We start from the raw sequence: 18321 nt of genomic DNA on the forward strand, positions 1-18321 counted from the left end.
CTGTGCTATCCTGCCATGCTGAGTGTGCAGCCACACACAGCTGCAACAGGAAGCACTCAAAATCTTCAGGGACAAGAACAGTGTGCTCCATTAGGTCCTGCATGCTGACAACTCAGCAGCCAGCACTGCTCTAGAAGGCAACTTCTGCATAACGGTAGTTTTCCAATGTGTTTACCGAAGAATGAAACTCCCTGAATTGGAAGAAACCCACAACAGGCCCTGAGTACAACTCCTGTCTTCACAGGGACACCCTTATGCAATGCATCATGAATGCTTTTCGTCAGGAGTTTTATTATAATTAAAACTCTAGATTAAAAGAACTGTCAGGAAGGTGGTGCTGTCCCAGCCCCAACAACTGAGCACCAGCACATGCGGCCTGCCCAGCGAATGCACGAGGAAACAGATAATAATCATTAACTCCACACAAAGCTTCAACAAACATGCAGCGTGCCTGCAGAAAGAACTACAGCATGCAGAATACTCATGTAATCTCTAATTACTGCCAGCCCTCAGGTGCAGTATTCTCTCATTTACAAATGAAGCACTACACAGCTTATTGGGATCCCCTGTTCTCAAGCAGTCCCCAGGCCATCTGGATTACAGACCACTGCCATCGAATCTTCCACCGACCAGAAGCCTGGCTGCGCCTAAAGCACCTCTCTCGGAATTGCTGCCTCTAAATATCAGGCTATCAGAAAAGATTTTTGCGGGGGGAAAAAAAGAAAAACAAAACATAACTAAGAGCAAGAGGGATTCGTCCACTTGAGTAACTAAGTCCCCTTTCAGGAGGCAACAGCAGTCTCACCTGCTGGCTATAATGAGGATCTGGGTCACACTTCAGTCAAAAAATAACGCGACAGGCCGATGCTGCAGTGGCGGCCCTGGCCCCGGGGCCATTTTCTCGCTCGCCCCCCCGCCCGACCCGGAGGAAAGCCCCGCTCTGGGCGGGGCCCGCGGGAAGCGCCGCCGCCAAAGCGGCGGCGGCGGCCGAACGCAGCTCCGCCCCGCGGCGCCGCCAATCACCGCCCGCAGCCGCCACGACCTCGAGGGCTCCGGCGGCCCCGCCCCGCCCCGCTCCCCCCGTTCCCTTCCCCCCTCCCCCCCCGGTCCCTGCGGAGCCGCTTACCGTCCCGGGACGTGCCCATGAGCTGGTCCAGCATGGCGCGCATCTGGGCCTGCGCCGACATCTTGAGCGCGCGGGGGCGGCCCGGCCCGGCCGAGTCACGCCGACTCCCTGCGGCCTACAAGGCCTGAGGCTCTCGGCCCTCCCCCTCGCGTCACTCGCGGACTCGCGCGGCGACACCGCCGCCGGGGACGAAGCGGGCGCTGCCTGTGGCCGTGCCGCGGACGGAGGACGGAGCGCGAAGCCCGCCCCGCGCCGGACCCGCCGCTGCCGCCTCCCCTCCCCCCGCCTGGCCGCCCGCTTCCTCTCACGCCTGCCACGCGCGCGCGCCAGCGCTAACGGAAACCCGCGCGCACGCGTCGTGCGCCCCCCCCTTCACCCGCTCCGCGACGTCATCGCGGACGGAGCCTTTGGCACTCTCTGATTGGCCGCCGCGCGCGGTGACGCGCGGCGCGGCGAGGTCGCCGATTGGGCCGGGCGGCTTCTCGCGCGGTGATTGGGCGGGAGGCTCCGCGCAGGCGCCGTGAGACACGGGCTAGGCGGGCGGCCCCGAGGGGAGCCCGCCCCGTCAGCGGGTGCGCGGTGTCGGGCCTGGCGGCGGCGGGCGCTTTGTTGTGCCTGCGGCCGCCGTGTTGCCCTCTAGCGCCCGGCCGCAGCCGCCGACTGGTACAGGGACTGGCCCAGCTGTGAATCTGCCGCCCGCAGACAGGGGACGCGTTACACTGTCTGACTTCGCTCGGTGCAACCGAAAGAAAAGGCGACACAAAAAGCCGCCCCGCCCCAGTCGGGATTCAACATGAACTGTGGGGAAGACGCAATGAATCCCCACAAAAGTAGTTCTTAGAACGCGTTTGTGGAAAAATTCCTGGCCCGGAGATCCTCACGCAGTCTGAACATGCCCTGGATTTATTGTTTCCTTTGTCAGATTTGGTTTTGCTCGTCATTATGGTATACAGTAGGTGTTGGATGGGGCGAATCCTCAGTCCACTCAGAAAGTAAATCAAAAGCTTTCCCCTTGTTCAGCTGGTGAGACTGCAGAACTGCCAATGCAATTTATAGCCTACAAAACCTTATGGCTTACCACTTGCGTCTTACCTGACCCACATCACCCAGATATCCCCGGCCATCTGCTGTGCCCGCCTCCTCTGCCTGGGGCTGGGCTGGTGTTAAGGAAAAAGGATAGCATGTGGATTTAGGTAGTTGGATCGAGTGTGTCCTCAGTAGTTTGCAGATGACACTGAGCTGGGTAGTGTGGTTGACACACCTGAGGATTCTACCAAAGATATGCTCGAGCAGTGGGCCCAGGAGAACCTCATTAGTTTCAATAAAACTAAGTGTGAGGTCTGCACATGGGTTGTGCCAACCCCTGCTACCAGTACAAGCTGGAGCATATAAGGATGGAGCACAGCCTGTGCGAAAAGGACTTGGAAGTAAGGGACATGAGTCAGCAGCGTGCCCTCACGGCCCAGAAAGCCAACTGAAAGCTGCATCAAATGGAGTATGGTCAGCAGGGAGAGAGAGGTGATCCTGCCCCTCTGCTCTGCACTGTGAGATCCCACCTAGAGAGCTGCAGCCAGACAGGAAGTCCTCATTACAGAGAAGAAGTAGATCTGTGGGAACACATCCAGAGGAGGGCCGTGTAAGTGATCCAAGGGATGGAATGCCTCCCTATGAGGACATGTTGAGAGAGCTGGGGCTGTTCAGACTGGAGAAGAGAAGGCTCTGGAGAGACCTGAGAGTGGCCTTTCAGAATCTAACAGGGGGCTGTAAGAAGGGGACAGACTTTTTAGCAGGGTAGTGGCACTGGGGCAGGTTGCCCAGAGCGGTGGTGGTTGCCCCATCGCTGGAGACACTCAAGCTTCAGGATGGGGATGGTCTGAGCAACTTGTAGTTGTCCCTGTTCACTGCAGGGGATTTGGACTGGGTGGCCTTTAAAGGTTCCTTCCAACTCAAATTATTCTGATTTTATTAGACAAAGCTATTTTGTGTGCAGTGCTTTCTGATAGCATGCTTTGTTTTCCCTGGTAGTAAAGCCAAAAGAAGCACTCTTTTGTTAGTGTCATTTTAAGCTCCTCAATTACAAGCAAACCTCACATTCTTATCCACTGTAAGTTACCCTGATTACAGATTTCTTACACATACTGCACAGAATTTGAGCCTCTTCTGAGAAGTGGGCAGCAACAATTGGAGCTGCTATTTCTCCTCTGATAAAAAAAAATGATTCATTGTTCCAGATTGTGAGAAGAGAGAACAGTGGTATTATTGTGACTATAGCTCATCATAACATGATTTATACGAGTGCTGCTTGAAAGTAACGCCTCCTATTTTATTATGTTGGCCCATGATGTCAGAGCAGATGTTGGTGGTATGGCAGTAGAAGTTGTACCTTCCCACCAGCATTCCATTACATTTTGTTGCTTTGAGACAGAAGGGCAATCAGAAAAAATGGCATCTAACGTGGAAGCAAAGGTGTGTCACTGAATTCCTCCATGTGGAAAAAATGGCACACAGTGACATTCACTCATCTTTGCTGAATGTTTATGGAGACCAAACAGTGGATGTGAGCACCGTGATGAGGTGAGTGCTGTGTTTCAGCAGAGGCAACAGTGATGTGGAAGACCAGCCACGTTCCAAATGGCCAAATGCAGATTTTTGTGAGCATGGCACACAGGCTCTTGTTTATCACTGGCAGAACTCTATCGCATATGCTTATGTTGAAAAACGGTGTTTTGTATCTGAGAATTTGCTCTATCAAGTAGTGTTATTGTGCTCTTTGTATCTGCTGTAGTTTCCATGGAAATAAATAGGAAGCAGTACTTCAGTACATATTATATTTGGTACAACCAGCAGCTATAAGGTCTCCATTTAATGAAACACAGAAGACCTGCAGTCTCAGTCACCCAAGTCCAGGACACTGACAAGCAATTCATTCAGCTACATTCTCTCTAACTTACAACCACAGCTGTGGGTCAAAGTCTTCAAACTGAATGTTTTTGCTGCAGCAGTGCTCACCCTCCGACACTGTAAAGATAGGGCCTTTCCTCTCAGAGAAGTACAGAATTCCTCATGTATTGGGAAACTCTGAAGTCCTCATACCTACAAGTTCAGGGGAATAAAACAAACAAGTTTATACCTCCTTAAACAGTTGGTGGCGAGTCCAGGCTGCGGCTCTGATCCCCCCAACCCGAAGCGGACAGAACACACAAGTTACAAGACAGCTTCAGAGCCGAGGGCGTTTATTCGGCGCCGAGCAGCGGGCGGCACGGGGCGGCCTCAGCCCTTCCCCCCCGGCTGCCGGGGCAGCCTGAAGCCCACCAGCCCCGCCACCTCCTCGGGGGATCGCTCCCCGCGGCCGTGGTACTCGCGATGCAGGGCCTGGTGCTGCCGCACGCTGCGCAGCAAGCACAGGTAGGTGGCAGCCTGGAAGTGCAGCTCCTGCTGGGCCCGGCACAGCTTCTCACTGGTCACCTGCGGGGAGAAGCAGCAGAGGCCCGGAGATGGCAGCGGGAAAAGGGCGGCAGGGGAAGGGCCCGAAGGCCTCCTCTCCGCCTACGCCGTACCCGGTGAGCGCGGAAGGCGGCGAGGACGTGTCGGTAGGCGGCCGTGTCGCGATAGGCGCTCCCGCTGACGTGCCGTAGCTCGCGGAGCAGCCCGCGCAACGTCTGCAGCGGAGAGCCCAGCGCCGCCATCTTCCCGCTCCTCTCCCTTCGCCAATCAGGCGCCGGCGACGCGCCGCATCGACCAATCAGAGAGCGGGCGGCTCGCGCAGTTTTCCGCCCATCAGTAGAGGTCAGATGCCGAAGGTCGAGAGCCCCCGTCGGCCGCTGGGCGGAGCGGCGCGCGCTCATGGGGTTGAGGGGCGCCGGAACCATAGCAGCCGGCGCCAACCCGCTGCGTCAGCAGGCTGGATGTCGAAGCGCGTGGTGTGAGCGCTGCTAATGAAAGCGGCTCAGCCGCAGATGGTGGGCACCCACCTTGTCCAGGGGCTTACATTACAGTAGGGTTGCGAAAGCCGCATTCAGGTTGTTATGAGAATAGCTCCCACCCACCACCTGTTCAGCGTCGAGGCGCCCCGCTGCGACCAGGCATCAGAAAACGGAGAGCAATGCTACAGCCAGAGGGAAAGGAGAAAAAAAAAGACCACCCCAGATGGGACTCGAACCCACAATCCCTGGCTTAGGAGGCCAATGCCTTATCCATTAGGCCACTGGGGCTGCCACGAGAACGCACTTTTTCTGGTGCCTACTTATTTCTTCTCTCCTCCTCTCTTCCTTTTATAGATACTGTCTGGCGGGCGCTGATTGGCCAGCACCAATCCGTCCCACCTCCCTGCCACGGAGCCTTCTGGGAGCCGTTCGGCCTTCATTCGCCAGCGACGCTGGAACGCGGCCGGGCAGCCGGGCAGCGGTTCTGAGGTGCTGCCGGCCTCCCGGACGTCTTTTCCCTCTGTGGCTCAACAACTGCTCCCCGCTCGAATTCACAACAAAGGAAAATCCCATAATAAGCCCAGACCAACGGCCTTTTACGTGGTGCACTTTTCATCTTTTATTTTGTGAGAAATCACAGAGACAGGGCTCATATGTACATTCCTCTTTATTTAATACAGCACAGACACGTAACAGATAAAAAAGAAAACACTCATGAAAAAGCCTGTCGCCATCAAGGACAGGGCACAGCTACACCCAACTGCGTAAGGCTCCTACTGCAGAACAGGGCCTGCTGCCTAAACATGGAGCCCAGAGCAAAACTGCTGCCAAAAAGTCTTCTGCTTTCAGGAAAGCAGAATGGAGAAGGAAAAAAAAAAAAAAAAAAGAGGGAAAATCCTTCCAGGAATGGGTGAAGCAGGTGGCACCTGCAAGGCTTCTTGTAGGACACAAACACTGCTACCTGTTTGGACCAAAGCACTAAGAGAAGCAATGCTCTGCAGCTCTTCTTGCAGAAGCCCAAGCCCAATAACCCAGTAATAACCAATAACCCTGACTTCTGAAAATGCCGCCTGTCTCAGGGATGGAAACCTGAGCATCTGGAAGGAGTGAAAACACAGAGTAGTCACAAGAGATTTAATTAGTCTCCCTGATAGGGCTTTGCCCGTCACAGCTGGGAATGTGCAAGAGAACAAACCGGCTTCCCAATCAAAAAAACTAATAGTCACTGAACTGACCAGAACTGTACATGTTTGAAAACGATGCAGGCTTTTGTGGCAGCAGCTTCTTCCTTCTCCCTCTTCAGTTCAGGATGGAAATAAAGCAGGCACCAGTTCCTCTGACAAAGAGCCTTACACATTTTTAAAAAATTAAAATACAAAAAAGGGAGACAGGTGTATTTACAAAATCCATGGCTGGTACAGTACATCATTTTTAAGACACACTAAATGCTACAATCTTTCAGGTCCTGAGATTATTACCAAAAAAAAAAAAAAAAAAAAAAAAAAAAGCAACAACTCAAAACTTGTGTTCAGGTCCAGTTTTATAAGGAGAGAGGAAGGAAATCACACATTTAAAATACAGTATTCCTTGACGTTAGTGGAACACACCTCTCTAAAAATCCAAAAGAAAGTGGTGCTAATCACCCAGCCGTAGCTGCGTTTGGTTGTTCAGGCTTGCGGTCACAAGAGGGGAGCATTTCACAGGGGAGTTTCTCTGGAGAGCAAGCCAGGTAAGCACCTGGCTGTGAGGATTCTCTGATACTAAGCCTTACGATCTGAAACAGGCAAGTATTAAAAAGCAGGAAGGTGATCCGAAGCAAATTCACACTAAACTGAGTAGAACATCACAGGAATCACCAATTCAAAGAGGTCTACCATCTTGCACCACTTTGCTTAGGGCAGAGGCCTACAAAGAATGCCAGTTTTGTTTGTAAGACAAGTGACCAACTGTTTCAAGCTACACCAAGAAAGGCAGGAAAATGCTTTGCCCACCATTTTCTCTGCTGTTGACTTTACATAGCTTCCTTCATTCACCTGGGGATCAGCAAGTCAGGTGGGGTTAAGCTGATTATATTTAAACTTGCTAAAAGTACATATCCTACATGTGACAACAAAGAGTAGAGGCTAAACTTCTGTCAGTGGGAGGACCCTGCTGCCACTAGCTGGGTAGGCAGGGATTTATTTGAAAGCTCTGCTCCTGATTCAGCCTCATCACCAGGCAGAACTGCAGGGACTTGCATCCACACCTGTATCTTCAATGAAATAGTCTGAACATCGTGCTCTTATATCACCAGAAGTTATAACCACAGATGCCCTTTTATTATAAGCAACCTGACTTTAAGCTAGAAAATACCAACATTTTTAGGGATTACTCATGAAATGCTTTTAACCCTCGGTAAGAAGACTACAAAAGACAAATCACAGAACAAGGGTACTAATTTAACAGCTAAAATATAACTGCTCAGTAGACTTTTTGGAGAAAATAGCAGTAATGAATTTCGTATTTTTTTTTAAATAGTAGTCCAAAAATAGTATTTCTCCATCTATTTTCAACAGAGATCTTGAGAACTATGCAAGAACATGGTACTAATTGCTACATGATGGAATTACCGGTCATAATACACACACTACAGTTCTCACCTCTGAGCTAAACTGTTATTTGTAGTTACAAACAAGACTAAAAGATCAGTCAGGAATAGCGGGGAATCACAATTTTGCTTTTATTTGAAGATCCAGCTACTGTGTATCTCATACCTGCCCTTGTTTAGAAACAACTTCATTTAACTGAGAAACTGATTTAATTCACTTCTGATAGTGGAAGGAAACACAGGATCTCATTATCTTCTCCCCGTATCCAATTTGCACATTAATAAACAACATCACTACGGCTTCTTAAAACCAATTTTGAGAGCTGACTACTCCAGAAGCTCTCAGACTGAAACCTGTCACAAGAGGTGATTTTAGATTCCCTCATGAAGCAACTTCATGAGACTTGACAGTAGGTGTTGCACCAGCAAGAGGGTTTCTTTTTTAATATACAAATTTCTTTCTTCACTTTAACAAAAGGAGTTCTAAAGACATTCAAAAAATATTCCATTTTCTTTGGGTAAAACTTGAACGAATGTTAACAGGGTAGCTGGGGGAAGGAACGCACGTAACACTTAAATATGTAATGAATACTTATCTGCATAGTTGATATTAGTGACTACTAATCAAACTAAGGCCTTATCTGGAGAAAGTTGAGAACACAAGAATGTTTCTTCTCCCACCTCCTACTCCACCAGTGAAATCTAAGAAGTCTTAAAGGAGCTCTGGCTGTGTCAGCAGCTGCTTGGCCTGGTCTGCAGCAGTGTTATCTCCCAACTGGTTTGGGTCAATTCTCTCACCTTTTTCTCTCAATAGTGGACAGTAACAAAATGTAATTGTACCTGTTCCTAGAATATGTTTGCAAATCCTGGAGCATGATAGGAGTTAGTGTGCACTGCTTGTTTTGGATTACTTCACTATGAAGAAAAACTTGTTAGTTAATGGTTATTATATTCGCGGGAGCTGAGGGCAAGGGGAGAGGCTGAAATTCACTTCTAGATACAAAACACAAAAATGTCATTCTTCTAGAGTTGCTCTGTAGAACTATAGCTGTCAAAAAGATGGCTACAAAATAACAGAACTAAGTCCTTGACTACTGACAAGATTAGCACAGTATCATCTACAAGGAGTGTGCAAAAAAAATGGCCCTAGGGAACCTTTGTGCTTCCCCAGTTTTGCCATGCTGAGATCTCTCAGCGTAACACAGCAGCAGTGGGGCTTCCCACAGCCCCCAAAGGCTATTACAGCAGCAGGGTTATCACTGGGTCACAGAACACAGGCAATGAAGCCACACCAAAGTTTCCACAGCCAGGGCACTCCCCAATGCAATGGTAATCTTTCATGTTGCCAAGTCAGCCTACTCACTTAGGCAGTGATTTCTAGAGTAGCAGACACTGATTTTTGAACAGCCATGTGTGAAAAGCACTGCAACTAGCAGCACCAGCTGTGGATACCTGATCTTTCAATCAGCCTGGGACGAAGAGCAGACATGCCTGAAAGGAACTAACAGCAGAAGAGACAAGTAGGAGCAATTCACTGTCATGGGTGGATTTGGCCAACTACTGAAGTTGCTCTCAGCAGCTTACATAAGGCAGATAAGGAAGCACTCTAACTCCATCTGAACAAGCTACCAGCAACAGCATTCTTTCCGACTGGCACCATTAGACTGGTAGAGATTAAAAAAAACAAAACCACAACAACAGGAAAAGAAACAAAAAGCTATGCCTAGTTTAAGCAGGTTCACTTGAATGCGATATAGCAGTTAGGCTGTTTTCAGCCACAGGAACATGTTGCATTTGATATCCTACTTTTAGCTCTCTAAATGGGCTGTCAACCTCAGTATGAAGGACTCTTCTAGCCATTCTCACTCTGGTTTTTCTGAAAAGAGAAGGTAAACAGACCCTTTTCATACTGCAACTCAAAACTGTATCTTCCCCATTGGAAACACATCATAGAACTAGCAGTCTGGTGATGCTTGTGTAAGTCTAGCACTTGATCAACAAATGAATTGCTAATTTCAGATACACGTTTGCAACAATAGTAAGTTACATGTATCCTCAGCACAGAATTATTAAAACTACTAGAAGTTCTACTACAGATTGCTAATTTTGTCAGAGACAAGGAAACAAGCAGACACTGTTTTTAGTGTTCTGTGCCTAATAATACATGATCTTACTGTTTGTTATTTTAAGAGAACAAATGAAATCTCAGCAAGAAAAATTACAAGACAAGTACTTGATGTGAATGATTTAGGCAAGCTTGCAAAGTACAGTCAAGTTAAACTTCAGAGTAGTTGCACTCTTGCATGTTGTAACAAGTTCCTTCTTACACATAACACATGGTAGGAAGGGACAGTTTTAGTAAATGTAAGAATCCTTGCACAATCCAGTGTCAAAAGACATGACAAGCTGTACACAGGATTCCTTGCGATTCATCTCCACTAAAACTTGTTGAAAGCTATTTTAACCTTCTTTCCCCACTCCTTACAGTTATGTTAGCCACACATTTGCTTCAAATTCAGTAATAGTGTGAAGTGGTCCAGTATTTAAAGTCGTCTGTTGTATTTGTGAACTAAGACCCAAACTTAAAACCTTCAGAGAAAAATGCAAGAAGTTCCATTCCCATTGGCCGCTTCTTCCTTTCTGTCACACACGTTTACACACTCACACACACACCCCTTTACTGCACTGCCACCTTTGCCCAAGTGTTCATTCTTCGTATGCAAACATTAACAGAGACAGCAGAACGGCGTACTGTGCATGACAGGAGCCTAAGGAAAACTGCTGTGTGTGAGTGTGTGCAGGTGTGAGAGAAAAGAAAGGACAAACATACAGAACCAACACCATGGTACAGCAGCTATGAGTCACATACATTACATACTTTTTTCTTTTTTTTTTTTCTTTTTCTGTCCGTGTTTTTTTTTTTTTTTTTTTTTTTTTTTTTTTTTTTTTTTTTTTTTTACAAAAGGGAAAAATAGTATAACAGCATAAAGCCACCTTGGCAAGCTTAAGATTTTCCTCCAAAATGCCTTCCAGCACTTCAGGATCTCTGAGAACAGTTTAAAGAGGGTAGGGAAATAAAATAAAAAAAAGGCACTTAAACAAAGGACAAAGGCCTGAATCAAGTAAGTCATGGAGGGTAACAGCCATTTCACCAGAGCTCGGGCCAATCAAAAAAGCTACCAACTTAAATTTTTCTCAAAATCAAAATTGCATAAAGTGTTAATTAATCAGTCATTTACCTACTGCTTTAACTTTCTGCATCATTTTCTGAAACAAAAAGCCAGTGTCCCTTTAGTGATTTCCCCCCAGTTCAGCAAAAGATGAAAGTTAGGTGTGGGAGGAATCCCTCCACGGCTTGGCCTAACAGCAGGCTTTCCTGCAATGCCATCTGCCAAAAAAAAAAAAAACAAAAAAAAAAAACAAAAAAAAAAAACCAAAAACCCACAAAAAAACAACCTCCAGAACAAAAACAGGAGAGGGACTACTGTGCCTTTAACAATTCACTCAAAAACAACAACAACAAAACCAAACAAAAACCACAACAACCACCCACTAAAAACCAACACAAAAACAACCACAACCCAAACACCCCAACACCTCTAATCCATTTGTGGGCAAAAACTACTCAAAAGAAAACAAACTGTAAACTAGATTAAATTTTGCTAATAAATACAGCCAAAAAGTTCATTTTATGAATGTAGCAGCAAATGTGATAAGGTTAGTTGGGGTCCAAGACGACTCCAAGAGGGTTAATGGTTCACACAACTGTTGTCAGACTGGGAGATTGCAGGATTTCTCTGTTTTCATGTCCTCAAGGATCTTGCACCGAGTGGAGAAGGAGTGTGGAGGAAGGGTCAGGTAATAGGACTGAGGGACTGAAACAGGCTCTTGGCACCTGTCCCACCCCCAGATCTGTGCATCAGACAACTCTGATTGGATTCAAACAAGAAGCAGAACCCAGGCAATTAAAAGTTACTTCTGATTAGCAGAAAACAGATGTGAAACCCACAGCATCCACACTTGTGACTTACTAATTCAGTATTAGTCATGTCTTGCATCAACTGACAAGGCTGGACAAAGTGATTTAGGCCGTTAGCATCTTGGAGCGAGAGAATACCGCAGTAACAGTCCAAGGTATCAGAAATTCTGCTGCCCATTTTTCGTCTAGCCTGCCACCTTCTTTCTTACTATGCAAATGTCTCAAAAGGATTTAAAATAGCTACCGTGGCTTTTGGGACTTTGGATCATGTTGCAGAAAACATTACCCAGAGGGTTTTAACACCTAAAACCTGTGTTTGAAATTATTGCTTGCATTTGTTTGGGGCTTTCAGTGAGCTTGACGTGGTAGCTCATGTACAGACCCCAAACCGAGTTCAGCCCTGCTGCTTGGAAAAGACAGCTCTACTTGGCTTTCTTATTGCTTGTGAATACTGAGGGTTATTTAATAAGTACAACTACAGTGTATTTATTACCAAAGGCCCTTAAAAAGGAGTAAAAATCTGGGGGTAAATGACCTTAGGAGAGCTGCTGTGCAGAAAATAGTAAAACATCAAATTAATTTTGCATTTGGACATTGCAGAAATTTTTCACTTCCCCATCCTGTTTGTGCAACCTGCAAAGGTCATTCAGAACCGCTCTGTTATTTCCTTTAATTTGGCCTTGCTTGGCTTAACACAGAAGAATAGGGAAAAGGCAATGCAGATCCTTTCCATCACTATGCTGCTGACCCCAAGCAGCTCAGGAATATAACAACTGAAAGCAGCTAGCCTCCAGTGGACTGTCTGAACTTGCTTCAGGAAGAATGTATGGTCATCTTCATGCTTGCCACCTTCCTACCTATTTTCACCAGTTCACTCATTCAAGACTCAATAGGCCACACAGACAGGATCACTTCCTAGCCTCAAGATTTGGAGTAGATACCCCTCAACTGAAGGTGAGGCATACTTCCAGGAAGAGAGGGATGTTGAAAGGAAATTTGTGCTGTTATTATAAGTCTCCCAGTCGAAAATTTCATGAAGCAACTACGAAGACAAAAGATGCCAATTTGAATGAGATGCCTTGATGAAGAAAACACAGAAGAGGTAGAACTCTTAGGACAGGGTTGTTTGGTTGGTTTTTTTTGTTTGTTTGTTTGGTTAGTTTTTTGGTTTTTAGTGTGGTTTGTTGCTGTGATGGTGTTTTATTTGTTTTTAATATATTGCTGCTTGATGGCTCACTGCTGCAACTCCCTTAGCTACTTGCATTATTAAAAATGTATCAGGTTTGACAGAATTCAGAGAATTAACATTGTTAGGCTTCCAAAAACTTCTCTTCCTTCAACCCTTCCTGGAGAAGAGAAAGAAAATCAGATAAAGTTGTACTCTAGATAGCTTGTGGGATTTAATGTTCAACAGAATACGCACATTATTAGGAATGCAAGAGTCTATGTAGCTGTATGTTTCAACTCTAAATAACCTTGACTGAGATGCAAGCTCATCTAATCAACATGCCACATACAAAACATCAACATTAGCTAAAAAGCATCTAATTGGCTGACGCTACTGAGTGAAATTCAAGAACTAATGTATCTTATTTTAATTCAATGTGTCTTTCACAGAAGTGTTGTGCAAAAACATTTATTGCTGAGCTCAACCCAACATTTTTATACTAAATACACAATATATATTATTTTAGATTCATGTATATATATATTTTTATATAAAATTAAAATGAGCTCTAAATAGAAAAGAAATTGTTCTCTGGTCTAAGAAAAATAAGTCACATGTAAAAGTAACCTGAAAGCTATAAGTTAATCTAGCAAAAAACACTGAAGATTCCTTATCTGTGAGTCAAAGTATCTCTGGAAGGTGAGACAACCTGTAGTCACTGGCTCAAACTCACCTCAAACTACTGGAAAGACTAGGTATTAAGAATTTCAGCATCTCTGATCAAAGGAATGTTTCAGGGTTGAAGGAGAAGGACATAATGCCATTTTAGATGCTTCTTTCTTATTATGGTTTATTTTAGTTTCTGCTATTCTCACCTTTCATCTGACAGCACAAGGGACTCAACAGCATAGCTCTGTTCTAGTGGCAAAAGTGCAACATGTGCTGGATACCTCCTAACCTTACAAATGAACCAGTCCATGTATTGCTATTAAAGAAAAAAAAAAAAGCCAGCTTTGCCGTCTTGTGCTACCATGTAAGGAAGAGTTCAGGTTGGAAACTTCAGGCCAGCAGGGGCTAGAAATGCTGGAGGCAACCCAATCAGCCCCCGGAAGAGAAGGCACCTCTGGTCGCTCTTGAACGACTCCTCTTTGGCTAATGCCTGAAGCAATATCAACCTGGCTCTGGAGTAAGTCACATTCCGCTTTCCTTCACTAGCAAATCATGATAATGCATGGCTTTTGGGAGCAGTTGCACAAAAGATGAGAAAGATTTAAAATGGGTAAAGAACTTACCATGTTTCATAAAAGATGCGATAGAACACTACTTAATTTTAGTAGGATAAACAAAAGGGAAAGGAAAAGAAAGTTTAACAGAGAGACAGAAAAAAAAAATAATCATAGAATGCCTTTAAAAAAAAACAGATGTAGGAAAGAAACGCTAGCCTGACCAATAATATGTGGCTTTTCCTTTTCTGTAAGATGAAAAATTTCCAAACATCTTTCCTCCCTTGAGTAAGAATCATTATGTTAAAAAAAGAAAAAAAAAAAGGCAAGGATCAAATGGTTTCCTAGTAGTCTCTCACATCTCATGTACCAGGAGATCTGTTTTTGAAGACAGCTCCTTGAGATTAATGTAGGCTCTCTATAGCCAAACAACCTTGTAAAGCTGGAAGAATGCCCACATCAGAACCTGCATTTCTGTAAGTTTTTAAATACAATGCAAAGTATCCCAGCACCACCTCTAATCTACACAACCTTTGGCCCAAAGCCATATGGTACACTCAGGACCTACATATAATCTTATACCGGGCACTTCAGGAACTAATAAAGTAGATGACTTCACCTCATGCAATAGATGGAGAAACCTATTCTAGCTCCTCTCATTATTTTAACTCTTTATTGAAGATTACCCAGAAAAAAAAAAAAAATGTTTGTGCTGCTGTGGGTTTGACAATCAATTTCTTTTAAAAGCCAATCAGAACAATGAAAAAAAGTTTGTTTCTTTAGGCGAGATCAAACTATGACCAGTCTGCATGACCAGGAGGAGGACCAGTCCTCCCTTTTTCCTTCTCTCTTTGATCAAGTATTGTTTTCTTTTTCTTCTTCCTCTCACCACAGTGCTTGGGATCAGAATATGTAAACATCGACAGAAACAGCAGCCCTGTGACAAATAAGCACTTCCCCAACTGGGCAGATTCTGTCAGCCAACCAGAACTGCTTCAGCTCCCTTGCTTGTCCAGAAGTCACTGGTTTTTCCGCTGTAACTTAGTGTCCCCTTTACTTTGGCCTCCATCTGTAGTTTAAAAGACAGGAAAAGAAGTGGAAGAATAAAAGCATGAACAAAATTTACAACTTACAATTATTACATATTTGGAATATTCATCTTTAACATCACCAAAAAGTGTATTCTTTATAGTGTAGAAGACTTCACATATTTTCTATAGATCTTTTATTATTTTGGTTTAAATAGCACTGTTGAAACCCAAGACATCAAGCTATATACCTAAAGATACCACTTCACTAAAGGTAAGTTGCAGCTCTGAATAACACAAAAAAAACCAAAAATAAACCAAGAAAAACCAAGCTTTTCTTTACTTTCTAAGAATTGTAGGTCACTCCAAAGCCCTTGTGGTGACAGGAAAATTGAAGTTCGTACAACATACAGGTAATTGGTCTATTTTCAGAGCCCTGACACAACACCGCCCAGTTTTTGGAGCCAAGTACTCCAAAAAACAGGATGATGAATCCACGGAGACACTGGTACCTTTCATGTTCCCCTTCCTGGCTCAAAAAAAATAATCCCTACTAATGCACCACTGAGACCTTTCAGCAGTAGGCTTGACAAGCATAAAAAAAATATTCTACTTCAACCTTCTCCTCTCAAAACATGTAACTTTACTATCAATGTTAAAATTCCAAGGGAAGATTAGTGTTCCATTAGGAATGTATCACACTGTTCACACGTGCACACGAACTGCAAGAAACATCAAAAAGATTCTAAGCGTGAAGGTCAGTTTGTCCTCCAAAGGAGAAATTAAGAAGCAATGGAAAAAACAATCCCCTTCCAGTGCAGACTACACAGACTGTAAACAATCATGAGAACACCCAGTAAGTAATAGTAGCTTTTTCTACTGGTGAAATTTGGAGGCTTACGTTTCTACAACTGCTATAATAAAGTATTATTGATATTTTTGAGGTTTTTTTTTTTTTGTTTCTGGCATTGAACATAAACAGAAAAAAACCTGCTCCATTTCTAAAACTATTGCTGTAACAGAAAGTACACTACCTGCTGCTACCAAAGCTTGTTCTTTTTCCTGTCTTCTCTAAACCAATTTTAAGTAGTGTACATTTTATTTCAATCTAGAGCAAAACATAACTTGTTTTTTTAAGTTATAAAAAGTAGTAAGAGAAATATTATCTTTACCTGTGTAAGCTTGCTGCAAGTGAGCAGGCAGAGGTGAGTGAGATAACGCTGCTGCGTGCTGAGCACCTGGCTGTAAACCCTTCAGTAAGTCTGAGAAAAAAAAACAAGGAGAAAAGCAAGGATGAAAAATAACAGACCAAGTTTGCATTTGAAACAGAAATTAATGTAGTAGTGTGCTAATTTGCATAGATTTCTGAAGACATCTCAACAACAAATATAAATACATATTAGTATTCTGATGGCTGGTATACAAGCCAATAAAACATACCTGTTCACAACTAGTTAATGAAAGTCAGAGCAAGGCTCATGCCTCACTACTGGGATGCAATTCTTCATATTATTTCCTTTGGCACAAAGGCCAAAATTGATACAGATTAAAAGCTTAAATAATTTCTCTTAAACAATCAGAAATAGTAAATCCTATCTTAGTTCATGCTTTCTTGTAAGAAAGTGGTTTGGCACCAGAGGGCCTAAGCTAAGGATATTTCAATGAATCATTACTTCAGGTCTCATGTTTGTATTGTGAAATAAAGAGAATATTAAGACATTTCTTTCTAAAGACAAGAGAACATGTTAACTCAAAAATGCATGATAAAAAACAACTATACTAAAACAGTGAAGTTATTATTACCTATCAAATGTGATTCATAACATTTGGATAATCACATAAAAAAGTTTTACCAGAGAAGAAATCACATTTCTTCTCTTGTACTCATTACCTCAGAACTACAGCACTTCCCTTCTTAACTTCTGTTTTCAGGATGCCTCTTTCCATACAGCAGTGTGATAAGGAATTTCACTCACTTTGAGTTAGGCTGTGGTGGAAAGCCGCTGAGGTAGATCCCGAGGTGGTTGTCACTCCAGCTGTGTCCGTCCCAAAGCCAAGCAGCTCCAAGGGAAACTGGAAGGGCACAGTCACAGGAACAAGGCCACCCAGCATCCCAAAAGGAGTTAATGGTGCAGATGTCACGTTCTGACTGGTTACAGACAGGGGTGATGCCATGAGAGTCAGAGGTGAGGCGTTAGCCAGTAATGATGCTCCTGCTGTTGACTGTACAAAGAAAAGTAGTACTTCAACATTCAGAAGCTTTGAGTTGTGCCCTCTAGGGAGATAAAAACTGCTTACTGCTAAGTGTGCTCTGGTTAAAAAGTACATTAAGCTATTAACAGATATCCCCTTAGCCATGTAGGAGCAATTCCCACTGTTCACCTACTAAACAAGCACAAACATGTCAGATTTACACATGCAAGGTTCACCTCTTGTTTTTCTTGCCAGCTTTGCAGATGATTTCCTTTAAATTATCACACGTCTGAAGATCTTTAGAAACACGTTATTCCTCTCTCCTTTCCAAATACAGGTCTTAACACAATGCTAACTATATTTCTAAAGAGACTAATTCAAAGCAAGAATTTCTGAAAACTCAAATCCATACTTAAGAGCCAACACGCTTCAAGAGAAGTCAGGTTACCAGGATGCAGATATATATACATACAAATATATACATATCAATGTTTATACACAAACACACAAGTGCATATTTCAAAGCAAGAGGCAAGAAATGAAAACTCTCTCCACCCCACATATGTCACAAGTTAAATTCACCTCAGTTTAAAAATGAAAATGCATGATTAGCCAGAATATTTTAGATACAACTATTCCGAAATTACATTAATTCCTCTGAATTTAGAAACTGTTTGGTTTGTTCTTATTTAACAATCTTTCATTCACTAAACTTACAATAATTTCACAAAGTAATGTTCAGTTCTCAAATTAGCTATGAAAAAACACTAAGTACAGAGAGAAGCATTTTGAATTAGACTCAAACTCACATATTTAGATGTTTGAGCTATCAAGATTCAGAGACTGAACAAGGCTCAAAATTTGCGCATTTGGGCAAGTATGTCTTAACTAAACCCAAAACTTTTTTCCCTGGGTTGTGCAATATCAACTTACATCAATAGCAAAGTGATGAAATCTACTAAAAGAGAAACACTTTCAATTACCATTTGGTCTTAAGATGTTTACATGAAACCTGCTAAAGAAAGGTTAGTGCTGCTTGAGACAACATTTTAAAATCGTATCCTTGTGAACGCAAGCAAATACAAAGCAGACTC

The 18321-nt window shown here is 44.1% G+C and overlaps 3 protein-coding genes across 4 annotated transcripts in view; all 3 read right to left on the reverse strand.

Moving 5' to 3' along the window:
* Positions 1-1187, reverse strand: part of LOC306957965 (putative RNA-binding protein Luc7-like 2) — a gene marked incomplete at both ends in the record, with an annotated part of 29561 nt that extends 28374 nt beyond the window's left edge. Inside the window, one exon of one of the 2 annotated variants that reach the window (XM_079549342.1) lies at positions 1127-1187. In XM_079549342.1, coding sequence (XP_079405468.1) covers positions 1127-1187 — 61 coding nt within the window. The remainder of the gene's footprint in view (positions 1-1126) is intronic. The other variant, XM_079549343.1, reaches the window with a different exon arrangement.
* Positions 1188-4363: 3176 nt separating this feature from the next.
* Positions 4364-4812, reverse strand: FMC1 (formation of mitochondrial complex V assembly factor 1 homolog; the record flags this gene model as incomplete). Its single annotated transcript, XM_079549344.1, has 2 exons — positions 4364-4591; positions 4684-4812. 2 exons carry the CDS (start codon positions 4810-4812, stop codon positions 4397-4399), a joined length of 324 nt encoding a protein of 107 aa, XP_079405470.1. The 3' UTR covers positions 4364-4396.
* Positions 4813-15025: 10213 nt separating this feature from the next.
* Positions 15026-18321, reverse strand: part of UBN2 (ubinuclein 2) — a gene marked incomplete at both ends in the record, with an annotated part of 47908 nt that continues 44612 nt past the window's right edge. Inside the window, 3 exons of the mRNA XM_079549287.1 lie at positions 15026-15075; positions 16207-16296; positions 17011-17257. Coding sequence (XP_079405413.1) covers positions 15026-15075; positions 16207-16296; positions 17011-17257 — 387 coding nt within the window. The remainder of the gene's footprint in view (positions 15076-16206; positions 16297-17010; positions 17258-18321) is intronic.

This window comes from Tetrao urogallus (genome assembly GCF_951394365.1).
Source record: "Tetrao urogallus genome assembly, chromosome: 1".
Classification (NCBI taxonomy): domain Eukaryota; kingdom Metazoa; phylum Chordata; class Aves; order Galliformes; family Phasianidae; genus Tetrao; species Tetrao urogallus.